The sequence below is a fragment of the Alligator mississippiensis genome, chromosome 2 (assembly GCF_030867095.1).
Source record: "Alligator mississippiensis isolate rAllMis1 chromosome 2, rAllMis1, whole genome shotgun sequence".
Taxonomy (NCBI): Eukaryota; Metazoa; Chordata; order Crocodylia; family Alligatoridae; genus Alligator; species Alligator mississippiensis.
In genome coordinates this window covers 238,372,593-238,399,681 of record NC_081825.1, presented here as the reverse complement: position 1 = coordinate 238,399,681, position 27,089 = coordinate 238,372,593, and the positions used below count along the sequence as shown (strand labels likewise).

The following is a 27,089-nucleotide window of genomic DNA, read 5'->3' as shown; positions in this document are numbered from 1 at the left end:
GGAAAGTTGGGGGCGGAGCCAGGAGAGGCTCCGACGGAGTTGGCAGCGACACCAACAACAGAGCTGGCAGGGAAGCCGGCAGTAACGCTGACAACAGAGCCGGCTGGAAAGCCGGCAACGACGTCAGCAGAGAGGCCGGTGGCAAGTCTGACAGCAGAGCCGACGGAAGCGGTAGGGACGTCATCCGCAGAAGCAGCAGTAAAGCTGGGAGCAATGCTGGCAGGGGGTATAGCAGCTGCACCTACAGCAGAACCGGCAGCAGCACCCGCGAAGGAACCAGAGACAGGCACAGAGAGAGTAGCGTTGGGGCAAGCCGGCGCTGAGACCGAGGAGTGAGCCTGCATGAAAGCCTTGGAGAGGAGGTAACAGGGGGAATGGCCAACGAGGCCTCGTCAGGCTGCACCGGAGGGCGGCCAAAGACCCAAAGTGGGGCCGGACAGTTGACCTTCGTGGCCCACAGCGGCCTTAGGAAGAGGCAGGGACTCAATACCCTAGTGGGGTGAGCCGCCGGGGCTGTGGAACCCGGGCCCAGTAGCTTAGGGGCATTAGTGGTCACGGTGGTGGGATTGATATGTCACATCACAGGGTGATTAGTATAGGACAGTAGAGAATCTACCTTGAGGGACCAGGTCCGAGGACTTTGTGGACCATACACCAAGGCCCGAAGACTCAGGCACGCAGCTGGCAAGCCGTGGACAGAGATTGGGGAAGAGCTGAGAACACCAAAGGGGCCCGAAGATCAGCAACCCAAGGTGGCGAGTGGCCGGGGTGTATGGGAGGTCGGAGCCCTGTGAGTGCCCACTGGGAGGTGTGATGACCCTGGAGGCTGCCCCAAAGGGGAACCCCTCCACTGAAGCAACATTCCAAGTCGTGGCAGGCGAGTTAAGGGGACCCCCTGATGTCAGCAGGGGTAGCCTGTGGGGTCCACCTGCAAGCCCAGGACGGGCGTGGTCCATAGTCTGGGCTAAAGCCACACCGGAGCGCTTAATCGAACGGAGGCAGGCACAGACTTGTATTTCATCAGTTGCATGTGTTGCCATCCTATACATCTCTCTTTTTTACCAGAGCATCTAAAATAAGTATACAAAAAAGAAGCAGCCTTCAGGCATACTAAATGATCTCAGGAGTAGGTTAGAAAAGTTAAAATGATCCCAAGAGGAGTTTTTAGTGCAGTTTAAATGAAAAGATATTAGATGCAAACAGGGTGAAGTTACATGTTATACTTAGACCACACTAAATCTGAGGAATGTTAAGAGGTGTTGAAGTTAAAATATGCTCTGAGTGGTTACATGTTGAGGGTTAATACCATTTCTTGCCTGCATAACTCTAACTTGCCACTAGAGGGCATGGCTAGGAGCCAGGACACCTGGGATCTACCACCGCTCTGGGCAGGAGGTAGCTGGAAGCAGTGAATTCTGGGATGCTGGAGAACTGCAAATTGCTTGTTTTATCTCTGTTGAGCAGATTGAAGTTGCCTTAACATGAGCTAGGTAATATGGCCCTGAAGTGCCATAACTCTGAGACACTCAGAGGGCACTTAGTACAAGTTAATGAGCTTTAACATGAGGATTTTTGCATTGTAAGTGTATTTAGTATGTTCTAAGAGTAACAAGTAACTTCACTGTTAGAAAATCTGAAAGTCTTAGCCCTGCCTAGCTTGGCAGGATCTGCCTATAGATGAGACTCAAGAGAAAGTTCTAGGTGTTTTTGTCTACCTTGATCTGACTCTGGATCCTGAAATAGAAGGTTTCATTCCAAACAGGATCTTTGCAGTTTGAGACAGCTTTAGTTCGTAACTTTTCAGATGAAGAAGATGGCAACCAGAGGCTCACGTAGCAATCAGTTTTATTTACTGTAGAAGAAAAATAAGAATAAATTTGTAAGTCAGCAGTGTATCCCATGCAAAATTGATTAACTCAATACACTAGTAAATTTCATGCTAATATTCTAATATAATAAAGGGCTTAGTCCATCCGTCTATCTGTCCATAATGCTCTTGGAACACTCTGATTTGGTTACTGAAACAACCAATCAGAGTGCTCCAAGAGCATTATGGGCAGGAGGTGGCGATGGTGGAGTGGCAAAGTGCCACCATGACTGCAGGGATGGAGGGGAAGGAGTGGGGGGGTTAACAAGCTTTCCCCCCTCCATCTCTGCCCCCTCCCCCCCACATCATTCTTGAACGGCAATTTGCTAGTTTTCAACATAAACTGGCAAAAGAGAGAACAGGTAGGTGGTACAGTAGGAGAGACCACATTACAAAAGTTCTCTTTCCCTCCTTTGTTCAGCAGTTGTGTAGCAAACTCATTGACTCTCCGAGGCAGCCTGGTGAGAGTATGCCAACCACAGTAGATGGGGGAGTACAGCAGCATGGATAAGGGGCATGCAGGTATAGCTCAAGAAAAAGGATGCTGATATCAAGAGCTGGGAGGAACTGGCTGCTAATTATCTCCGGTGATGCTGCAACCTCAACCAAGCAGCAGCCCATTTCAAGGTAAAATGTCTTAACATAGAAGCAGAGAGAGAGAGCAGAGGAAGGAAAAGAAGTGGAATCCCAGGCTACAGCCTACTCTCTCCTGTGGAAAGTCCCGTAACTTCCGTAGACAGATCTGCGGCTCAAGGACTGGACTCTTGAGTCACCACAAGATCCATTAATGAGCCATGGCAGAGATCATCCTTGAATCAGGGGATTGCTGATGACTAGCCACATCATTAAATCTCTTTGCCATGTTTTTCTTTGAGGCATATTAAAAATCTTTTCAGAGCTTATATGTATAGAACCTGGTGTTCCTTTGACATCAACAATAGTTTGCTTACTGCTGTGGATTCCCAAATGTTGGTAGCTCAATCACAGGTTCAAGGTTCTTTTTTAAGACATATTTATGTCTCTGCCTTTGGCAATCTGTCATCATCCTCAGGGGCATCATTTCAGTAGTTCCTGGAGTCCCCAGCCGGGATTAGAGCAGTAGTTCTCAACTTCATAAAACTCAAGTTACCCCTCTGGAAAAAGTCAGCTCTTAGGTTTTACTCATTTTTTTTTTTTTACTAGGAAAAGTAATAGAGCAATTCTGCTGTGGCAGCGAACTAAGAAAACCATAACACATCCCAGTGTTTTAGATTCTATGGATTCCAATTTGTAATCTCTGGGTTTATTTTGTGAATCATGTAGGTCAGGGGTGGGCAAAATACAACCCACAGGCTGGATCCAGCCCACCAAGGGATTTTATCCAGCCCATGGTGGGTCCCTTGGCCCTGCCCGACCCAGACACAGGGGGCAGTTTGGGCCATGGCACATGTAGCCAGTCCCACTGCCCTGAGGTGCATGGTGGGATGGGTGCAGTGCAGTGACCAGACTCAATTTCCTAGAAGCCCCAGCAGCGGTGGCCCCTTCTAGCTGCTGCTGCCATTGTCACTGCTGCCATGAGACCCAGACCCACTGCCCAGACACCTTGCCTATCTGCCCTGCACCCAAAACCAGGTGCAATAGGTGGAGTAGGTGAGTGGGGTCTCCACAGAGACTGGCCTGGGACCCCTGTGGGTAGGGCACACTTGGCTGGGTGGATTGGATGCAGCCATGGGTGGGTGGGGAGTGGTATCCAGTAGCAGGAATGGCTGGTGGGGCAGAGTCTGGGGTGGTGACAGCATGGGGCCACGTGGAGAGTAGATTGTGGCTCTGCCCTGTGCCCCAGCCCAGCACTATCACCGCCTCATGATCCCAGACCCAGCCCTGCCCACCTATCCTGGTTGCCACTCTCCACCTGCCTATGGTACCATCCCATCTGCAGGCTGAACGTGCCCTGCCTCTGGAGGTCTTGGACTGGTCTCCATGGATCTAGGGTGTTGACCAGTGCTAATATTGCATGGCACCCCATGGTACTTTAAAAGGTTCTCATGGCACCACAGGGTACTGTAGCAGAGCTGATTGATTGTGCTAGACCCATTACAAAACATAGTAAAAGATGGTCTCTGTCCCACACATCTTATAATGCGAGATCTAATTGACATGACAAACAAATTTTTTGAGAGAGAGAGAATATTATTTTCCACATTTACAGGGGGAACTGAGAAACAGAGCTCAAATGAGTTGCCCAACATCAAAAGAGAAGTTTGTGACACAGCTAGAAATCTAGCTAGATCTCCAGAGTCCCAATCCAGTGTCTTAACCAAAAGCACAACGTGACATCATTCCTCTCTTGTGTTTGCCCATTAGAAATATGTTATGCAATGATTTCTTTGGAATCTTAATGTCTTCAACACAGAGGATAAATGTTCTACAGTAAAGCTGTGCTTAATCATAGCATCTTTGTGCAATCCCTTAGTGTTATTTGGTTACTCGTTTTTATCTTGCTATTTGCTCTACCTAATAGAGCAAAGATCACAGACATAAAAATTCATGCTTAAAGGAAATACAGGACTTAGCATGTGCCTACTGCTCCACAGCTACAGAGTAACAGGGAAAAGCTGCATTAATAAGATGACTATTAAAAAACATAATTCAATCTTTTGTGCAATAATGTACTGTTTTCCACATTGTAAAACTGTTGTACACTGAATATTTCTGTTAATCTGATCAGCAAGCTCATATTGAATAAAGTTGCTGTTCTGAAAACTGCAAAGGGAGTAAAATAACTAGATCCAGCCAGAAATTTGCTATTGCAGAATGATTGAATACATTTTCTACTGAAAGACCAAACTAACATGTCCTCTGAAAAGGCGTGGTTCCTTGGCAGGCTTTCAAGGAAACAATGTAGTTTCTAGAGCTGTGCGAGGCTTTGGACCATGCTTCGGATACAGAGAAGCTTTGGATGCTTCTGAAGCAGCATGTCCGGATCGAAGCACTGGCTTCTTTAGGCTTTCAGAAGCAGTTTGGAGCTTCCAAAGTGCTTTGGAGCCGCTTCAGAGATCCAGCCATAGGGTATAATGGGGAATCAATGAAATATCTATAACTTTGTTGTTTTTTGTCTGATTTGGATGAAATTTGCCACCACTCCTGCAGTTTTCAGCCCGTTGTGCCTTAATGCACACAGGGTCATCTATGTCACGAGTTTTGTCTGTCAGCAGCTTGAGGTGCAGTTCCTCCCAAATGCCTGCACAATCTTCTTGAACCTTAGCAGGGTTTGTGGCCTCACCAGAGGCTACCAACCCTGTGGTTTTCACCCCACTGTGGTGTAACAAATAGACGTGATATGAGTTTTTCTTTCAAGAATTTGGGGTGCAGTTCCCCACAAACCCCTGCACTGATACTCTTGAAACTTGGCAGGCTTTATGCTCTCAGCAGAGGCTAGCACCTGCAAGTTTAATCCAAATCAGATAAAAAACAAAAAAGGTATAGATATTTCATTGATTCCCCATTATACCCTATGGCCGGATCTTTGAGGTGGCTCTGAAGCTTCGGAGCCACTTCAGCCAGATCAAAGCGGAAACCCAGTCCAGAGCTCTGGATCGGATCCCTGGCATCTGAAGCAGCTGGATCCGAAGCCGGATCAAATAGCTGCCGACTCACACAGGCCTAGTAGTTTCCATGTTACCTCACCAGTCTCTCAAACAACCATGGGAGGATCTAGGATTTCATAAAGGGGTAGTACAGATGGTGTGGTGCCTCATCACATTTAACATAATACAGTTAAAAAAGAAGCTTTACTAAAAGCTAGGGGCCCATATTTTTCAGTTTAACTTTCTTGAGCATCTTAACAGTGCTTCCAGTGCTTCACTGAAAGTTATTTCCACATCTGAGTTACTGTGTGTAGGGTGAGTCACCCTAGTTAACTTTGCCACACCTGAGTAAATGTTTTTAGCTAGTGTTAAATACAGTCTGTAGGGCTGTGAAATAGGAACTGCATTACCAGAGTCAGCTAAGAGACAGGAGAATTGCAGGAAAAAGGATAATTTGATTAGTGCAACATAAAAAACATTAAAAAGGAGAGTTGGTCGTTAGCACTTATGGAATGAAGAAATGGGGTAGATTATAATGAACCATGAAGAAAATTAATTCCCTCACTTCTGCCTAAATAGGAATGCTGTTGCCATTGCCAGGCAGTTGATTTTAAACTATGGTTAGACCAGGTATCAAAGGGAGGTGCAACTTCACTGCATCCCCCTGGATTAGCCTCTCCAAGTACCCTGGCGCAGGAATGGGAGGTGGGGCATACTTAAAAAATCTTAAAAGCCTTAAAAAGACAACGGCCCCTGTTCTGTGGGAAGGAGGCTGGTAAACACCAGCTTGGGGAAGAGCTTCCAATTCTTTTAGAACTGTCTATGCAGCTGGTAAAATTGAAAACAAGTTGGAGGGGGAGCCTAAGGTTTTATTTTTCCCAAAGGGATTTTCAAATGTCTGATTTGATGCATAAGGACTTTGTAAGTTTCCCATGCACTAAATTCTGGATTTTACCCTCCCCCCACCAAAGTTCACCATTACTGACTATGATGTATGCTTTCTGAGGAACTGGAGTGTGTATAACCTTCATATGCTTAAAAATTCTGGGTCCGAGTCTACTTTCACACCAGTTCAGATCAACAGTGAATGACAAAGGATGAGGCCTTCAGTATATAGAACTGTCTGGGACACAAGTCTCAAGAGAATTCATGTTCTATTTGAGATAAATGACCAAACAGGCCCATCTATTGGTACAACTCCCTGCCCTCTGAATACCTCAAACATGTCAATTCCCCATCAAAAAGGCCTGTTCAGGAAAAGGGCAGTAGGTTTTATATCTCCCACCCACCAGTCATGCTTCAAAACGGAAGCTATTTTCCCACTTGTAGCATAAACCTGTAGAGTGGTTTTTTGAAGGTGCCAGGAACTCCCTTGAAATTCAGACGTGTGAGTTCAACTGAAACTTGCCCTTCATTTGGGTTCTGAGCTGAATTCATGACCATAAGAGGTCTATTTTCCAGTTCCATTTCATAGCCCAACAATCTGGTCTGAAACCTTACAAAAATAACAGATCTCACATGATTGTCACTATTTGTTTCTTCTGTCCAAGTAATAGTGCTTGTAAGTTCAAGTCATAGCCAGGGCTTGTCCTTGAACTTAGACTCAAAGCCCTATTGTACAACTAATTTGTACCTAATTACCACCTATTCAATGCATAGCTTATTATAGATGGCTGTTTCTTTACTAAGATATTACAATGCCCTGTTTTAATATCGCTACACACTCTGTCAACACACCAAACACAAATACAGCTATTTAACTTTAGTTCAACCTTGACAAATGTTTAAATGAGCTTCCTGGCCCCCACAAACTTCAGGTGTTTGGACTAAATCACTCTAATCTAAACCATTTTGACTTGTTTATGCAAAACTTCTCCCATTCTTCCATTCTGAAGGAACAACTGAGTTACTTTGTTACTTGTGAGTGAAAGCAACATTTAGCCTCCTTTACAAAATATCTTTAAACTTTATTTACTAAAGACAGACAGACAGACAGACAGACAGACAGACAGATGGGTGAACTAAAGGAAAAAAGCGAAGTTAGAAGATGTGGCAAAAACTTACTACATGTTAGTAATAATATACCATAATTAGTGAGAAATAGCAACAGAAAGCTAATCTTTCATGGGGTGCCAAGCTACACATAAATGTTTAGTTTGACAATGAGTATGAATTAATTCTCTAAATAATCAAGGTAAATACTAGAGCAGTGGTTTTCAATCTTCTTTCATTTGTAGGTCCCTAAAAAATTTCAGATGGAGGTGTGGACCCCTTTGGAAATTTTGTATGGAAGTGTGGACACCTTTGCATTGTAAGTCTGGGTATTCACATACTTTTGATTGATCATAGTGATCTTTTACAGACCCCTTAGACATAGTTTGTGGACCCCACAGGCATCCACAGTCCACAGGTTGAAAACCACTATACTAGAAGCTATGCCTCACTATAGGCTATTATCTGCATAGAAGGCTAAAAGCAGTAAGATCTTGTGATTCTGTATAGCCTCTCAGGACACTAAGTTCACTTGCATTGAGGTACAAAGGCAAGTATAATTTATACACACTTTGACCTGCCAAAAAGGTGTAAAAGGGCAAGAATTTAGGCTCTTCAAAGTATTTCAGTTTACTTATTTTGAAGGGTAAGATAGTGACATCTGAGAGGATGACAGATATACTGTGGTAGAAGATCCTCTAGCAACAATTCCCAGTGTTTGGATTAGATTGCAAACTCTTTGGGTAAGGTTTTTTTCTTTGTTCTGTGTTTATACAATGCCTGGTACTGTGGTCCTGGCTCATGACTGCCACAACTAGGCACTATCACAATATAAATAACAATAACAATATTGACAATAATAGTAATTTGATTATCTGATTATAGTTTGACAATACTCTGAACATGTATCGAAGTCCAGATATTCTTCACTATGCCATACCAAAAAGGACAAAGGAATGTCTGAACCTATTGCCCATTGACCTTGTGAGCTTAAAGCATACCAATTTATGCACGCAATATTAAACAAAGGAGTGTTGTGGTTAATACAATGCCTGGATTCTTTTTACCACCCCACTTGAATTTACTGTCTGTTAGCTGGGAGTAGCTTTTGATGTGCGTTCACAGTGAAGCTTAAACTTACACTTTTGGAGCTATAGTGAGATGCCTTGAATATTCTGCTGCTGTGCTCTTTCCCTGTGCCATGTATCTTTCTTATATTTCTACCATATTTGGACAACTGTAAAATTATTTGTACATATGGGACTTGGACCATAAATATATCTTCTGAAAATAAACCAGATGCATTGGATAGCCTCATAAACAGAATAACTCATTTTACAGCACACACACAGTCAAGTTCTTTGCTAAAATCAAGTCAGTGGAATGACAGTTATGAAGTTAAATTCATTCCTGAAATTTTTTACCTCTAACACAAATTGTCCTTGTTGTTCAGTCATGCTCACTAATTTTAAAGCTATGAGGAGCCACTAACACTGCAAGTACTCACAGATATCTTTCTGAGGAACATTCCTCATTCTCATGATCCTCACAGAAAGCAAGTAGCAAGGGGATGCTTCCTTCTGTCAAAAAATGACAAACAAAACCACGTGAATATTAACAACATTAAATAAAGTCATTTAATTTATAACAAAACATGAAAAGGTTCATAACTCCTGCTCAGGGAGACTTTTTAAAATAACCATACAACAAAAATATGACTATCAGTGAAGGCTCCAGAACTCCATTCCATAGGTGGCTCTTTCCTCATTCCTTCATTAAAGAAAAAATCACTCCCGTCTCCCAGTGAACTTTTCAATCGCCTGGGGAAGAAAATACAGAGCAAAAGAGAATAAGTGAAGAAAAAAAATGAAAAACTGGTGAACCACTTAAGTCAGCCTACACCATTTTCACACAGTGATCTCAGACAAATTTTGGATTGAAGCGATTCCTTACAGCTAAAATGACATACTATGATACAGTTATTCACTAAAACGTTATGTTTTGGCTTTGTACAATTGCTAAACAAAACTGTGGTTGGTGTTCTGCAACCAGATTCAAGGTCTATTTAGAATGGTCTCTTTTTTCATGCAGTTTTTTGATGAACAGAGGAAAAAATTGAAAAAGAGATTTCTCCTGTCTTTTTTTTTTTAAAGGTAGAATTTATGATTGAGGTGGATTTGGGGACAAGTCAGCAGTGTCAGAGGCAGGGTGGCAAGTGGTGGCTGCCCACAGGTACTGCTGACAGTGTCAGTGGTGCCTTTTTGTAGGGGGTACACTGCAACACTCAGGGGATGCATGTGCACCCGCGTACACCCCCCCCCATGCACGTCACCCCTGCTAGAAGGAAAACTCTAATTTCAAACAAAGAACGTCAGATCTGACCAGCCAGTTTGCAAAATCTGTGCCAATCACACATAGTAAGAGACAGAGTCTTGAGAGAGAATATCAATGCAAAACTAGGGCATTACTCAGAAGTGATATGTAGCTGCTAGGAGAACTGTCCCAGCCTGATCTCCATGTGGCTGGGAGGCAGCTGCCTAGGAGCAGGGACAGCTCTCCCTGCCCCATGGAGATCAGGTCCCAATCTCCATGTGACTGGGAGGCAGCTGTCCTAGCAGCCAGGACAGCTGTTCCTGCTCTATGGAGATCAGGATGGGTGTGTCCTCTACTCCCTCCCCCATGGGTCAGCATGATCTCCCCCTGGCTGGGATGGAACTGCCTACCAGCTGGGACAGATCCACTCACCCTCTGGAGCTCAGAGCTAAGCTCTCATGCTCCCTGTTAGCTGGGTCTGGCACTGGGGGGAGCCTGGGGTTCTTCCTGGCTGTTGAAGGGGGGCAGAGCAGGGCAGGAGCAGCCCTTGACTGGGCTGCTCCTGTTGAGCTCAATTTGCTCCTGATGGAGGTGCATGTGTAGACATGCACTGGCATGGGCAACAGATGCCACAATAGTCAGGGGGGGCACATGCCCCCTGGGGCCAATCTCGCTGGCCAGGCGGAGCAGTCCCCCATAGCCAATTGTGAGGTGGCTGGTTGTTACCAGCACACCTGCCTGCCCCACCCTGCCCATTGTCTAAGTGTATCCCCTATGCATTGCCCCTGTGCACTGTGGAATACATTAATTGTACATGTAAATGTGCTCAGTGTGAGTGACTTTTTAACCACTTTGTTTCTGGATCCAGCTTAGATGTAAGAAATTATGAACATCCATAATCTGCAATGTCTGCAACTTTAGAATCATGTACTGGTATCACTAGCAGTACTGAAACTAAATATATGTCAGACAAGGCACATCTACACGAGACACTTATGCCATGGTCGGCTAATAACACTGCACAGTAGCAAACTGGTCAAAAACCATGCTAAAAAGCCTACTGTGGAGTGTTATTAGCGCAGTAAGCAGTGTTACTGCGCAGTAAGCATCACAAAATACCCTTTCACCAGTGCTACTGAAGTAGCTAGCAGTTAGTACTTCATTAAGCAAGTACTAAACTACTTACACAGTAACTACTGCTCTTTAATGAACATGTAGATGTGCCCAGAGTGAATACCTTGTATCCAAAAAGAGACATTTTTTATTATCCAGTAAAATTATAAATAAGTTCATAAACAGGAACAGAAAAATCCAGCAAGCCAACGTAGATTAAAGAATTGCTCAGTTCATTTATACAACACATTTTTCTCTTGTCTTGTTCAGAACAAATATTTCACTGATATAGATCAAGCATTATGTCCAGGAGAACAGATATTGCTGGAAGGCTTCTGGATACAGTGTATGAGAAGGAAATTGAACAGCATGCAAAAAACATTACTTGTTTAATAAATATGAAGCATTGGTCTGGTGTTTAATTAAATTCAAGGTGACATCTTAATGCAGCTTAATACAAATATAAGCAAAAAATTAATCATCTAGTAAATAAGAAATAATGTATTTACTTGAATACAAGATGAGGTTGCTTCTCCCAATCAACATGGTGAAAAAAAGCCCTTCATCTTATATATGCATACAGGGAAATCTCACCAAATATATTGTCTATCATTAAGCTGCTGCCAAAAGCAGCATGTACTCAGTAATGGAAACTAACTAAGAAGTTGATTAAATGCAGCCAACATCGAGTATGACTATAAAACACAAAACCCATATTGGGCACCCACCACAAAAACAGGCTAGTGCAGCCCATCTGAATAAGACAGGATAGTACCCATTGTGCAAAGCCCCCTTCAGCACTGGCTCTTCATCAAGTCAAGGTGTGCCGTGATATTGATTCAATTTCAACTTTGTTTTCACTCCCATAGCTGAGCTGTGCCTTTCTTTCCCATTTCCAATGATTCTTCTCTCTTCACCAGCCTTAAATGTCTGGCAAACATCACCAAATAGGGCTCCAAACAGTTCATCCAGAATCCCTCTGCCACCCCCTCTCAGCCTGTCACAAATGATTAGTGTGGCCTCACACTCCATGAAGCAGAGCCAGACCAGGTTGTCCTGCACCTCATCTGCATATCAATTTTGGAGGATCTCAGGGTTCATGACAAGAACACCCAGTTCCAGTCATGCGTGGAGGGCTAATTAGCATATGGATCCTTTGTGGGGGGGCATCTGGAATACACATACATACTGAGCAGTGCTAAACTATGGGATCACCATGGCTTGAAATGCTGCTGACTGCTGGGGCCCAGCCCAGTGAACAATATAGTAAACTATACACCTTTGGACTTTAGGCTAAAGATCATGCATAGTTTGTACTTGTAGGGGCTGTGTCGATTTCAAGAAGAGATGACAATGTGGTCCCTCCTTTTGGTCTGACAGTGATGACCAGGCAGCAGGGGTTACAGTGCTTTTGGAGGCAGACAGAGTGTGGCCCCTACAGCACAGAGAAATTATTGCAGGTAGGTTGCTACAAGTCATCCTGGAAATAGAAGAAGGGACTTTTGAGCTTCTGAATGCACATGCACCAGCAAATAGGACATCAAAACATGCTTTCCTCAATAACATGGTGGTAGTGGTGCCCAGTGGCTGGCCAGCGATGATCATGAATGACATGAACTGCTTCCTTGAGGTGGGTGACAAAATAAGCAGAGGCCAAATGAAAGGACTGGACCCATCCTCCAAGCTGCTGCAGCAGCTCATCTGTGAACACAGCCTGGTGGATACAGACAAAGAGGCCACAGGTCCAGGGGGCAATTTCACCCAAGTAGACCCTCTGGGGCAGTCCAAATCACACATAGATTTCATCTTCCTCCCAAAAGGGTGGAAGGTAGCCAAGGCCAAATCCACACTGGTCTGCTTCTTGGACCACTGCCTCCTAACAGTTAAAGTAGAAATGGGGGAGCAGCCGAAGAGAGGCAAGGGCATGTGGAAAGTGAATGTGACTTTGCTGGAAGATGAAAATATACAGTGGGAGTTCAGGCAGCACCATGCAGGATGGAAAACCCTGATTCAGATACTGGAACCACACAGAATGGTGGGCTAGCATCAAAGAGAGAATGAGGGACTTCTGGAAAGCTGGAAGGAGACGAACCTGGTTCTAGAGAAGGCAGCAAGAATACCTCAATCACAAACTACAGAGCCTGCACAAACAGACAGCTTGGGGTTGGGACATGAGGGAGGCTATGAGGGAGGTGAAATCCAAGATGGGGGCCTGGTACAGGGAACAGAGTAGGAAGTTCTTCTTGGCCTGGGCCCCCCGGGTGGAGGATGGGGAGGAATGGTCTATTTATTTTAGCAAGATAAAGGAAACCATAAAAAAAAAATAATGACCAGCCTGGTAGATGGAGAATGAGTGGAGCATTGGTCAAATGAGGGGATGCTGGAGATGGCGGCAGCATTCTACTGAGAGCTCTATACAGCATGACTGGAGGACCCTGGGGCAATGCAGGACTTCCTGCGGAGGGTCATGAGGGTCCTTGGGGAGGACGAGGGACAGAGGCTAGTAGAGGAGTGGATGCTGGAGGAGATCAACATGACGCTCTGCAGCTTCCAAAATAGTAAGACTGTTGATGGTGAAAACAGTAACAGCTTGGCTAGGCCTAGACATAAAATCTTTATGACCAAATTAAAATAACAGTGCATCTTGCACAAAAATGAAAGTGGCAGCTGGAACCATACAAAATAGAGCAACCCCAATTGGATTTATTCTCTGTGCTAGATCATGTCAAATCAAGAAAATGGTCAACAGAGAACTGACATGCTCATCACATGCGTCTCAGAAGCCAGTAAAGGCAAGGAAGCTACATATGCATTTCAATTGACCTAGCAGCTAAAGAAAACAAAAGGCTAAATATGCATCTCAAGAGAAATTTGTAAAAGATACAGAACAGATGCCCTGTACCTGACAAACACTTCTCCCAACAAACATCCGAATGTATAGGGTGTTAAAATGTCTGAACCATTCAGTGTATGTCTGGAGTTTGAAAAACAAATCATCACCTGTACAAGCTACTGCAAATGTGCCCCATTGATATACAAACACCCCAAAACAGGTTTGGTGACACCTCAGAGTATCCTGTCTGACTACTCAAGGCCATCACCTGTAAATTAACCTACAATTGCAGGGTCTGCAGAGATGCACAAATTTTTACACCTAGAAAATAGTTGCAAAATTTCACTAGCTGTTTCATTTTGACACTATTTCAACTTGTTTCAAGCTTGAAACAGTGAAATAGAAATGAAATGAAGGGCTTCAGAACAGCCTCGAAATGAAATGAGGGCAGTCAAAATAGTCTAAATGTTTTGAAACGTTTTGAGTTTCAAAGCTGAAGCTGGGCTCGCCTGCAGGGAAACACAAAGTAAGGAGAGGGAGGGGGAAGAGGGCAGAAGGACACAGTGAGGGCACACCTTAGCACACATGCTGGAGAAGAAGCTTCTGCAGGAGAGGAAAGAAAGGCTTTGTCACGGTTTGCCTGCCTAAGATGCTGCTAGCGCTACTGTGCTGCTCCTCACTAAGTTATTATTTTATCTGTTGTTATTTAAAGTGGTGGACCGGACTGAGGCTGTAGGGGAGAAGACCTCATTGGGGCACACTACTATGGCCCCAGTGTCATTGAGCATGCACCTTAACACACACGTGTGCGCATGCACACACACACACACACACATACACGCACGTCATGAGTTTTGCTCGTCAGCAGCTTGAGGTGCAGTTTCTCAAAAACCCCTACATCTATCTATCTCCTTGAAAGCTGGCAAGCTTCATGGTCTCTTCAGGGGCTACCACACCTGCAGTTTTCACCCTGCTGTGCCTTAACACACACACACGTGACATGAGTTTTGCTTGTCAGCAGCTTGAGGTGCAGTTTCCCAGAAAACCCTGCACCTCTCTCCTTGAAACTTGGCAGGAATCATGTCTCAGAAGGGGCTACCAGCTCTGCAAGTTTAAACTGAATCGGGCAAAAAATGACAAAGTTATAGGCAGTTCCGTGCTTCCCCACTGTAGCCTATGGGTAAAACGTCAAAACAGCTTCAATGAAACAAAATGGAACAATGGTTTAAAAATGAAATGAAACTCAAAATGAAACACTGTCCCATCGAAACAGTGAAACAGAAGTCGAAATGAAATGGTGCTGTTTCGCACAATCCTACTAGATATTGCAAGAACAGGAGCCAAGCAATTAACAGTTATGATATGATGATCAAAACATTTCCTCCCAGTTTGTTTGGACTCTGATTGGCCAGTTATCAAGGGAAAATGCTTTGAAGTTATACAATTAAACACTATACAAATTAACAGAATTTGCCAGCAAAGTGTGCACTCCAGGAGAAGCAGAGAAAGATCACTGCTACATCGTACCCAGCTTAACCAGCAACAGATCCTGCTTTGTGAAAGCTGCAAGATTGGACCGGCTTCCTCCACTGGCATTGGTGAGAGAACACTATTGCTGATAAATGTGTACTAGGACTTTGTGGAATAGCTCATTTTTATTTTGGGAAGGAGTCTTTTCCTGTTATTTGATTTTATAACTTGCTTGTGGCATTGTTATTAAAGCCTTTCTGCTATTGATCAACTGGGTGTTGTGTCAATTCTTGGGCACTAGTTTTTAAAACCCAGATAGCTTGCCCAAAGAATTCTATGTTGCTTTTTGATACCAAGTAGGCCTGAACCTGCTGGAGGTCTATAAGGAGCACTTGTGGGAGGGCCACCTGAGAGCAGGGACAGAGGAAGGCCGTATAACCTTTCTGTACAAGAAGGGGGAGAGGCAGGACTTGAGAAACTGGTGCCCAATTACACTCCTGAACTTTGATTACAAACTAATGGCCAAAGTCTTGGCCGAACATTTTAAATCTGTTATAGCTGCAGTGATCCATGAGGACCAGGCGTGTGCAGTGCCAGGGTGACAGATCCATGATGCCCTGATGCAGCTGTGTGATGCGCTTCAGTACCAGTGGGAGAGGGGACAGAACTTTGCCATGCTGAACCTTAACTTGGAGAAGGCCTACCACTGGGTATCCCATCGCTTCCTACTTGAGACTCTGGAAAAGATGGGAGTCCCCACAACCTTTGTCACCTGGATAAAGGCACAGTACACCAACATAAGCAGTAGCGTCCTGGTGAACAGGTTCCTGACAGTCCTGACTGCAGTAGAATCGAGCATCAGGCAGGGCTGCCCACTCTCCCCGGTCCTGTTTATTTGTGTAATGGAACCACTAGCACAATGACTCAGACAGGACCCTTGGATCAGGGGAATGGAAATCCCTGGGAGGAACAGGGAGGAGACAAAAGTCCTGGCATACATGGATGACCTGAACATCATATGCAGGGACAAAGGGTCAGTGGAAAGAGCACTACAGCACTACCCTAGTGACCCTGGTATACCACCGCAAGATACAGGAGGTGGTAAGGGCAAGAGACACCATATTGCCCATAGGCTTACTACCTGGTGACAACTGCCAGGTTGTGTGGGCACAAGGGCTCTTCCACGAGGATCTGCAAAAGGAGCACAGAGACCTGAAATAGCAGGCAGCCCACCAGGCATTCTTTGTGTGGACATGGAGAAACAATGAAGGGCAGAGAGGTCCATCAAATTGCCTGAGACGGACCTGCCACTGGCAGGCAGAAATGATTGACCACCTCTTTTGGGACTGCCAGAGAGGTGCAGAAGAAAGTCTGTGCACTGCTCCTGGTGACAGGTTTTAGAAATCTGACCAGGGAAGCAGTTCCTATGGGCACCTGACCAGACAGCAAGAGACCCCAGTAGCTCGCTTTGACCAGTTCATATCCTGCTTCAGATATGCACTGTGGAAAGCTAGGAACCAGCTCATAAACAGACTCTCAGACCCCACAGTCGAGGACTGTATTAAAATGGGAGTAAGTGAAATGTACTAGTACTACAGGAAGACAGAAGGGGACAACGGGAAAGAAATGGCAGACCTCATCTGACGGAGAGGGGTCTGGCATAGACTTTTTCAGGAGTAGACTTTCTGAGGAGGGCAGTGGGTGTGGGTATAGGTATAGAGATGGGTGAGCAGGCATGTGGTGTGAACTGTGTAATTCTGCATATAGTCCAGTACTGGTACCAAAAAATTAGGTGTTAGAGTCAGTCCAGCAAAGACCACAAACAAAATAGCATCTCCTGAAACCGGACACCTTAAACCTTAACACAGTTAATATAATTAGGTTCTTTGTGCTCCCATGTATCTTTCCCACTGGAGGTAAATATTTTCTTTAAATCAAGCCTTAGACAAACAACCCAAAGCAAAAAAAAGACAAAAAAAAGGAAGGGATTTTTTTTTTTTTTTTTTTTTTTGCAATAACTGTGATTTAGCTTCAAGCCAGAAAGAAACTGCCACCTACAACACCCTTCCAGTAATTGTGTTTCTGGCACTTCCTAATGTTATTAGCATATGTACAAACATGTAAAAATATCTACATAAGACTCCTGGACTAAGTACAGATAATCAAAAGTCTGAGGAAGAATCAATTCAATCTAGGCAGCTTCCTCTAAACTGTGTAGATTGAACCGGTAAATTCAATCCAGTTTTCAATTGGGAAAGGCAGGGGAGGCCTGCAATGACCCAGGCCAGTAGGCAGGGAGTGCTACAACATGCCTCCCAGCCTGTTGGCCTTTGCCAGCCCAGCCAAATGTCTGCAGTTGGCTCTGCAGTACATGCTCCCAAAACCCTGCTGTCCCCTCACAGAGGGTTAAGGAGCCCCCTGCGCTGGCCCAACTTGTGGGAGTCTCCCCTTCAGGTGGTTTCCCCAGCTTGGGAAACCCCCCATTCTGAACCCCAGAGTTGCTTACCTTAGCTGCTGTGAATCTCAGGGATAGTCTGGGGCAGACTTAGGGAGTGGAGGGAAATTCTTCCTGTCCCTTAAACTAGTTTTGCCTCAGACTCACAGCAGCTGAGGCAAACCTGCCTGCAGAGGAGAAGGAGAATTTCCCTCTGCTCCCTGAGGCTGCCTAAAACTCGCAGGGGCTAAGGTAAGCAGCTCTGGGTTTTGGGAGGGGAAGAATTCCCCTCAGCTCCCTGGGGCTGCCCTGGGCTGGGGCACCCTGGGCTGGGGTGGGGGGAAGCCCTCAAGGTGGGGGCTCCCCGGTATCCCCATGCTGGGTTGCATGGGCAGGCACCTGGCTGGGAGTACTCCTTCTCACTCTCTCCCTCTTGTGGCAGTGATGGAAGCATTCAGCAGTTTGGAAGCGGAAGGGCTACTGAGGGTTAAACCCCCCCACCACCACAGGGGCTCTCCCTCCCCCACCATGTTGTGTAGACCCTGGCTAGAGGGATCTGGGGGTCTGCTCCCCCGTCCCTATGAGCTGGGGGATGCAAGTAGGAAGTAGGCTAAGGAACAGTGGGGTGAGGCAGTCCCTGTTCCATTGGAGTAGACAGCATAGCCCAGGGCTGCAAAACATCTTGGGATGCTGGAGGACTGTGAGTTAACTTGAACGAGGGGGGGATCTGGAACAGAAGTTCTATGAACAGGTTTGACCTAAATCAGTTAAGTCTGATACTACCTCCAGCCAGGTTTATCTTAAACTGGTTTTGGTCATTTTGAAAGAGGTTTATGTGCACTGAACTTTTGTTCTGTTACAGTTTATGATCACTTAAACCAATTTATGTATAACTTCTATCCCTAGCCCTAGGCTAAGTATAGACAGTCAAAAAGCCCGAGGCTGAATCAATTCAATCTTCACAGTTTAGTCTAAGTTATGTAGATTGAACCAATAAGCAAATGAACAGATTTGATTCTAGAAATGCAGCCATATATATTGCAGTAGCCCAGTCCAGAAGCTGGGGGGTGCTAGAGTACACCTCTCTGTTTGGCTGAAGCAGACAGTTTGGGACAAGGCTAGCCTACCCACTTTGCAGGGGAGGTACAAAGTAGGCCTGTGCAAATAGGCAGCTATTCAATCCGGCTTTGGATCCAGCCACTTTGGATACCAGTGATCTGATCCGGAGCTCTGGACCGGGTTTCTGCTTCAATCTGGCTGAAGCGGCTCCGCAGTTTTGGAGCTGCCTCAGAGATCCGGCCCTAGGGTATAATGGGAAATCAATGAAACATCTATAACTTTTTTGTTTTTTGTCTGATTTGGATTAAACTTGCAGGGATGGTAGCCTCTGCTGAGAGCATGAAGCCTGCCAAGTTTCGAGATCAGTGCAGGGATTTGGGGGGAGCTGCACCTCAAACTGCAAACAAGCAAAACTCATGACATGGGTGACACTGTCTGTGCTAAGGCGCAGCAGGGTGAAAGCTACAGGGATGGTAGCCCCTGCTGCGGCCATAAAGCCTGCTAGCTGTCGAGGAGATAGGTGCAGGAGGGCTCTGGGGCCCTGCACCTCTAGCTGCTAACAGGTAAAACTTGTGATGTGGGTGCTTGTGCAACTGACTGTGTCTGTCTCTGTCTTGGGGTGGAGGGAACACTACTGCAGGCCTGGCTGCTAAGCTGTGTTACTAGTTACCAATCAATCATGATTCACTCAGGAACCAGCTCAATACACAGTTGTTAGCTAATGTAACCAGTTAATTAGCAACAATTAACACCTAAAAACCATAGACTAAGGAAGGAAATAATCAATACAGACAATCAACTACCCCAAGACAGAGAAAGTTAGTTGCACAAGCACCCATGTCATGAGTTTTGCTTGTCTGCAGCTTAAGGTACAGTTTCCCCCAAACCCCTGTACCTATCTCCTTGAAACTTAGCAGGCTTTGTGGCCTCACCAGGGGCTACCATCCCTGCAGTTTTCACCCTCCCTATGGTGTAAGACATAGATGTGACATGAGTTTCTCTTTAAAGAATTTGGGGTGCAGTTCCCCCCAAACTCCTTTACCAATCTTCTTGAAACTCAGTAGATTTTATGCTCTCCACAGAGGCTATCAACTCTGCAAGTTTTATCCAAATCAGACAACAAACAACAAAGTTATAGATATTTCATTGATTCCCCATTATGCTCTATGGCCATATTGCTGAATCGGCTCCGAATCTTTTCCAAAGAGATTCGGAAGCTCTGAATCGATTCAGAAAACCAAAAACTTCCAGAGATTCAATTCAGATTCACAGATTCAGCCTCTGAATCATCCAAATCATCTCCAAATCATGATCCAAAGCTTTGCACAGCCCTTGTGCAAAGCATCTTAGGATGCTTGGGGACTGTGAGGCAACTTGAATCGGGATGGAATCTGGACAGAAGTTAAATGAATTGAATTAATTTAAAGCAGTTAACTCTGATATTACATCCATCCATCCAGGTTTATCTTAAACTGGTTTATGTGCACTAAACTTCTGTTGTGTTATAGATTTGAATCATTTTCTGATCATGTGTACTGGTTTAAGTATAATTTTGGTCCCTAGTCCTAAAGGAAGGCAGAAAGGATGTCACTGGTTGCCTGTGTCCATTTAATAGTACAAATGGATTGTCATATTACTTTATAATACTTTCTGTGCCAGGAAGAAAATTAATCTTTGTCTTTAAGACGGGTGAGACAACTGCTCTAAGTGGTAACAAATATTATATATTTAATGCAACATCCTCTATGCAGATTTTTCCTAAAAACTAATCCAGGCAATAAAGGGCAACCCTACAAAGCAAAAAAACTGAGAAAAGGCTTGGGAAGTAGATTAACCATTTGCTCTTCTATACTGTGTGTGCACTTAGGTGAGTTTTGCTTTTTTTCCCTTTTTTTCATCTTAATATGGGCCTTGCCTTAGGGCTTGTGAGTTGACATTAATACACTGAAGTTTCACAAAACTACTCAGATAAGGATTATCCCGATTTTTCAGATGGGCGGTTAAGGCACAAATGGTTTACTCAAGTTCACACAGGAAAGCTGAGGCAAAGAAAGCATTAGGAGCCAGATCTCCTGGCTCACATACCTGTGTCTTAATCAAATTGCTAATCTTCCTGCAGTGTTTGCTATGGAAAGGTAAACTTGTTTTGCTTGATTTTGGTACTCATGTGAACATTGAGACACCACTATTTCAATTAAAAGATTAAATGTTGCTAACTTATGCAATTTCATGTGGAGGCTCCTAGTCTTTCATGTTTTAGTCCCATATGATGGAAGGGTTATAGGATTATGCAACAATCTCAGCTTTTATTGAAAAAAAAAAAAAGTGAACTACTAGTTTTAACTAGTTCGAGAAAAGTGTGAACATGAACACGAATGCAAATGGTTCAAAGCCAAAAGGAAATTCCCAAACATATTACTTTTAATGATGCTGTCACTGTTAAATGTTTGCAGTTTAGTAATTCTGGGCATTACCAAGGTTGTTGCACTAAGAAGTTAGAACAGAAGGATATAGTTAAAAGCAGTGAGAAGTCTTCTTTGCTTTATGGCTTAAGTACACACAGTTTAAATGCATCTATTACAAATTTTAAGCTATGCAGTAGAAGCATAATTGCAATGTATAACCATGTCCAGATAGAACTACATGTTTATATCATTTTGGACAACCTATGACATTTTACACCAGTGAATTTGTCAGGAACGTGGACGAGACCAGATTTTGAACTTTCCGACAAATCATACTCCCCAGAGTAATATCCTACTCCAGATGCCATTAACCAACCTGAGCTAGCATTTCATTTAAAGCCACCCAATTTTGTTCTGAGGCACCTGTACATAAAGCACTGCAAGCAGCAAGCTGTCTGATAATAGCAGAAATATTACCATTGATATGGCTGATATACAAACATTATCTATCTATCTATCTATTTATGTAGGAGTGGATCTAGGGGGCGTACAGTGGTGTAGACACACCCCCTTTCAGTCAGATCACACCAGAGGCAAACAAGCCAGGTACTTTCTTATGTCCCTGATCAAATAAGAATGTACTGCTCTCTTTCCCTCTGTGCTCAATGGCATGCTCCCCCCCCCCCCAATTTAACAGTAAATAGTGCACAATAGGGAGCCCACTTGAATGAATCTCTCTTAAAAGAATGAATTGCATGCAATATTGCATATAACAAGCAAATATAATCAAAAAATGGTTTTCAAATGATTAACTTACGGAAATTTCACCTATGAGCCTTGAATCGCTAGTATTGCTAAACAGGCAAATCTCTGACAGATAGCAAATTCATTCTAAAATTCCTGATACCCTTTCCCTCAAAAACCACAAATTACTTCATTTTCAATATGTTGTCCGTTATAACATACCCTACAGTCAGCACCATATTCTGCCACATATGGGCTTATCCATTTAATTTCTCCATTTCCAAACGGCTTTGCTTTTCCATTTAATTCCTAAGGAAAAAGAAAAGAAAAAAGAAGTGATAATATTTTTTCTTGGCTTCTTAACTGCAATGCCATCATGTTTTGATTACAAAATGTGGAATTTTTGCTTATTAACACTCTGCTACCACAGGAACGCACGATGCTACAGCATCTTGTTCTCTATCTATGCTTGTATTGACACGTCTGTGGAAAAAATGCCGTGAAGTTTGCAACCATTTGTAAGAGACATAGTAGGGTGCTGACCTAATCCTCACATCTGGAAATGGCAGAGGAACAGCCAAACTGTTTGCTTATAGACACAGTCCCAAGAGATAAGAAAGGCAGAATGCAAAAAAGCACACACCGCTCTTGAGAAGATGTGAACCATAATCTCAAAGTAGGTAAATCTTGTTTGGGTTTTTTTTCTCTTTTCCTTACCCGATGGAAGCCATTAAGTGATTCCATTGAAGTCTTTGCTGCATTCAGATCAGGTCCTGAAAATGACACTTGCATAGAACAGTGAACTGGTGGCAATGCCTCCTGAAACACTTTTGTAGATCTCAATGCAGAAGAAGCTGCTGAGCAGATGTTTTATGACATTGACTCAGAGCTCCACCCCACAGAGATTTTTGAAACAGAAAGAATCACCACCCACTTGCCATGTACTCAGAATAAGTCTGTTGCAAGGTAGGAATATTTGTTTGCTGCAGTGACCAAACAGGACACACAGAGGCAGCATACCTTTCTCAGTTATAGATTTCCAACAAGCATAATAGCTTGTTGCTGCTTTTCCTACTGCTTCCATGAAAAATGGCTCAGATATGGGGAAAAAGGAACCACACAGAACCTAACTTTGAGAAGGAGAGTTGAAGGGCTATTGAAGAGAAGGGGAACTAGAGAGGAAGTCATGCTGCTGGGATCCAGCTTCAAGAGGAACTTTGTGAAAAGGCAGCTGAGAAGGGGAAGAACCTCATCACCAGGAAACAAGGCCTCTGGTCATAGACATATGTCCCAATTACTATGCAGTAATTTGCCTAAGATTTTATCATGTAATGTATTTATTCCATAATAAACAGTAGCCACATGACCAGCTCTCAAACTATGGACATAGGTACTATTAGAAAGCCTCACCCCTAGGTGGCAGAGAAGTCAGTTTGTACTGAATTAATCTCTTGTAGGTTCACACCCTCAGAGAAGACATATCCTCAGGGGAAGTCTTGGGGGACCTTGGAGAGGACTAGAGTTGCCAACTGTCCATAAATGTACAGATACTCCTTAAATAGCCATACTAAAAATGCAAGTTCCTAAATTCTGTAAGAAAACTGTACTGACCAGAAATCACAAAGCAAAACTGGCACTAAAAAAGCTGCTGAAACTCCGTTGTTGGAAAACACGCCAAAGCACAGCAGCTCCACCTGGTGTCTGAGCAGGTGTGCAGCACTTCAAAGGCAGCTCTACTTGGGGTTTTGTGGGTGCCATGTATGGCTTCTGGTGTGGGTACTACTTCCTGTCTGTCTGTAACACTGTTGGGTAATAGGCAAGCAGACAGTGGTCTTTTTCTGGTGGGGAGCATCCATACTGGGACAGAGTGGAGTGGGGCTGATGGGACTAGTATGGTGTGGGGTACAGTTGGGGGCACCACAGTGCGAGGGTGAATAGGGAGCTCCTGGGATGGGTGCAGCATAGAGTAAAAACTATTGCTGCAGACAGGTAGAGTTAATGACTGAATATTTTTTTTGTACTGATAATCTTCCACCACTTTTACAATAGTTTGAACCCAGCCCTTGTCCAAGGCCTGGCAGAAGGGTTCCATGTACATTATGTAAAACATATGTCAGTAAAAAAAGTTTGGTTGTCAGTAAAAACTTTGCAGATGTCAGTAAAAATAATTTCCTTGGGTTGGCAACTCTGGAGAGGATGCAAACTGAGGGAAGAGATTTGGTGGAGAGGAAAATGAAGGAGAGCACAGAATTGGAATGATATTTGGAGTAGTGGGGATCTACAAAGGCATTTAAATCTGAAGTTGGTTCAAATTTTCCAGAAGGAACGTTTTCCCCATTGAAAAATGAGATTGTATCAAAGTCAAATCACACTGTAGAAATGAATTTATACCAGCATCATTTAATTAAAAATGGAATGAAAATTTATTCATTTATGTATAAATTGCTTCCCTTGGAACATATTTTGACGTTCCATGTTGAAATAGCTTTTTGTTTGTAAATTGTTTTTAAATGATTAAAAAAATCAAAATCAGAATTAAACATTTTGATGTTATAAAAAAAGTTTCAGTTAACCAAAAACATTTTTTTTCAGAATTTAATTTCAGGAAAATGTGATTTTTGGGGGTTTTTTTTCCTGATTTGGAATGAAATTTTTTAAAACTGTCTGAATATTCAATGACAGGCAAGGCTTTCCTCTTTTGGCATGTTCTTTTGGACCAACTGTATAGTTGAGAAAGATGTTAGACAGTCTTTCAGACACAAAATAGTGCCCATCTTCAGCCAGAGCCAGAGTTGAGTAATGGTACTTGGCACCTGAAAGCTTATCTAACAGCTGTTCCAAATATACATTTGGTCCAATAAAAGATATCACCAAAAAACTTTGCCTCTCAAATCACCAAAGGGAGGGGCTATCACCAAAGAGGAGTATACCTCCACCGCTCGGGTCTGTAGGGAAACTGTTAGGAAAGCTAAGGCAGATATGGAACTAGGACTAGCATCAAGGATCAAGGATAACACAAAGTCCTTTTTTAAATACATAGGGAGCATGAAGAAGGCACCAGGTAATGTGGGTCCTCTGCAGGATATGCTTGGCAATCTGGTGGTTGCACCAGAGGAGAAAGCAGACCTCTTTAACAATTTCTTTGCCTCCATTTTCTTGTGCAGGGACTGGGACTCCCCTACTGAGATTCAGGATGGACTCAGGAGAAACTCTGCCAGGCCTAGGGTCAGGGAGGACTGAGTTAGGGAACTTCTGGAGGGGCTGGACGTGCTCAAATCAGCAGGCCCAGAGTCTCTCCACCCCAGGGTGTTGAGGGAATTGGCAGGGGTTATTGTGGGGCCCCTGGCACGGCTTTATGAGCACTCATGGTGCTCTGGGCAGGTGCCAGATGACTGGAAGAAGGTCAATGTGGTCCCCATCTTTAAAAAAGGGAAGAGGGAGGACCTGGGCAACTATAGGCCCGTTAGTCTTACTTCAATCTTGGGGAAGCTCTTTGAGAAGATTATCAAGGAGCACATCTGTGATGGGCCAGCAGCAGGGATGATGCTTAAGGGCAACCAGCATGGTTTCATTGGGGCAGGTCCCGTCAGACCAACCTGATTGACTTCTATGATCAGGTCACAAAATCATTCGACGCAGGTGTCGCAGTGGATGTAGTCTTTCTGGACTTCAGGAAGGCCTTTGATACGGTCTCCCACCCCATTCTCATTAAAAAGCTAGGCAACTGTGGCATTGATGTCTACACAGTCAGATGGATTGCAAATTGGCTGAGGAGTTGTACTCAGAGAGTGGTGGTGGATGGGTCATATTCGACCTGGAGGGAAGTGGGCAATGGAATCCCCCAGGGCTCGGTCCTTGGGCCCGCACTGTTCAATTTCTTTATTAGCAACTTGGATGACGGGGTGAAAAGCAACCGGTTTAAATTCACAGACAACACCAAGATATGGGGTGAAGTGGGCACGCAAGAAGGGAAGGACAGATTACAGCGGGATCTGGACAGGTTACAGGGTGGGCAAATGAAAATAGGATGGGATTCAATACTGACAAGTACAGGGGGCTGCACTTGGGCAGTAGGAACCAGCAGCATACCTATAGGCTGCAGAACTCCCTTCTTGAAAGCATGGTGGCAGAAAGAGATCTTGGAGTCATTATTGACTCCAAGATGAACATGGACCAACAATGCAAGGACACGGTCAGTAGGGCTAACTGTACCTTGTTGTGCATCCACAGATGCATCACAAGCAGGGCCAAGGAGGTGATCCTCCCCCTCTATGTGACACTGGTCAGGCCGCAGTTGGAGAACTGCGTCCAGTTCTGGGTGCTGCACTTCAGAAGGGATGTGGACAGCATTGAGAGGGTCTAAAGGAGGGCCACTCACATGATCTGGGGACAGCAGGGCAGACCCTATGAGGAGAGGCTATGGGACCTTAACCTGTTCAGCTTTCTCAAGAGAAGGCTGAGGGGGGACCTGGTGGCCATCTATAAACTTACTGGGGGGACCAGCGGGGATTGGGAGAAACCTTGCTCCCCTGAGCACCTCCAGGAGTAACAAGGAATAACAGCCATAACTTGTTAGAGAGTAGGTTTAGACTAGACATTAGAAGGCACTACTTCACAGTCAGGGCAGCTAGGATCTGGAACCAACTTCCAAGCGAAGTGGTGCTGGCTCCTACCTTGGGGGTCTTTAAGAGGAGGCTTGACATTTACCTAGCTGGGGTCATTTGAGCCCAGTTTTCTCTCCTGCCCAGGGCAGGGGGTCAGACTAGAAGATCTACAAGGTCCCTTCCGACCCTACATCTAAGAATCTATGCATCTATATATCTCTTGGACAATTGTAGCTACGAGAATACTCCAGCCCTACTAGAGGATTCCATGGAATGGAAATTTGAAGTTCTGGGCTGTGCCACATGAATCACATGCTGAATGAGTTTACTAAGAGTGGTGACCATGTTATGGATTTTCTTCGTAGTGACTCAAGGAACTGGCACAGCTCAGCACCTGATAGGTGAAGTCAGAATAATTGCTTGCTCCATTTAAGTGTCATTAGTCACCCTTCTCATACCTTTATGTTGAAAATCCTGTCAAACCATGAAATCCTAGTTCTTATGAAAGGACTTGAGATTAGGATGATGACAAGGTAGGGCACTTCCTACTGGAGCTCCATGTAAGCATGAAATCATAGGCATTTAGAAACTCTGGTGAGGAGGTGATGTAACAATCGAGACAGAAACCAGATGCAAAACCAGTCAACTCCAGTGGTCTGCTGATGCACATTTATAGGCATCATTTCTGA

At 44.3% G+C, this 27,089-nt stretch overlaps 1 protein-coding gene across 1 annotated transcript in view; it reads right to left on the bottom strand.

Annotated features, from left to right (window-relative positions):
* LOC102568705 (cytosolic phospholipase A2 epsilon) overlaps positions 1-22,608 on the bottom strand; it is a 69,475-nt gene extending 46,867 nt beyond the window's left edge. Inside the window, exons 1-4 of the mRNA XM_006270327.4 lie at positions 22,514-22,608; positions 22,019-22,105; positions 8,933-9,005; positions 1,716-1,852 (exon numbers count right to left, since the gene is read on the bottom strand). Coding sequence (XP_006270389.1) covers positions 1,716-1,852; positions 8,933-9,005; positions 22,019-22,105; positions 22,514-22,588 — 372 coding nt within the window. The 5' untranslated portion in view covers positions 22,589-22,608. The remainder of the gene's footprint in view (positions 1-1,715; positions 1,853-8,932; positions 9,006-22,018; positions 22,106-22,513) is intronic.
* Positions 22,609-27,089: the final 4,481 nt, after the last annotated feature.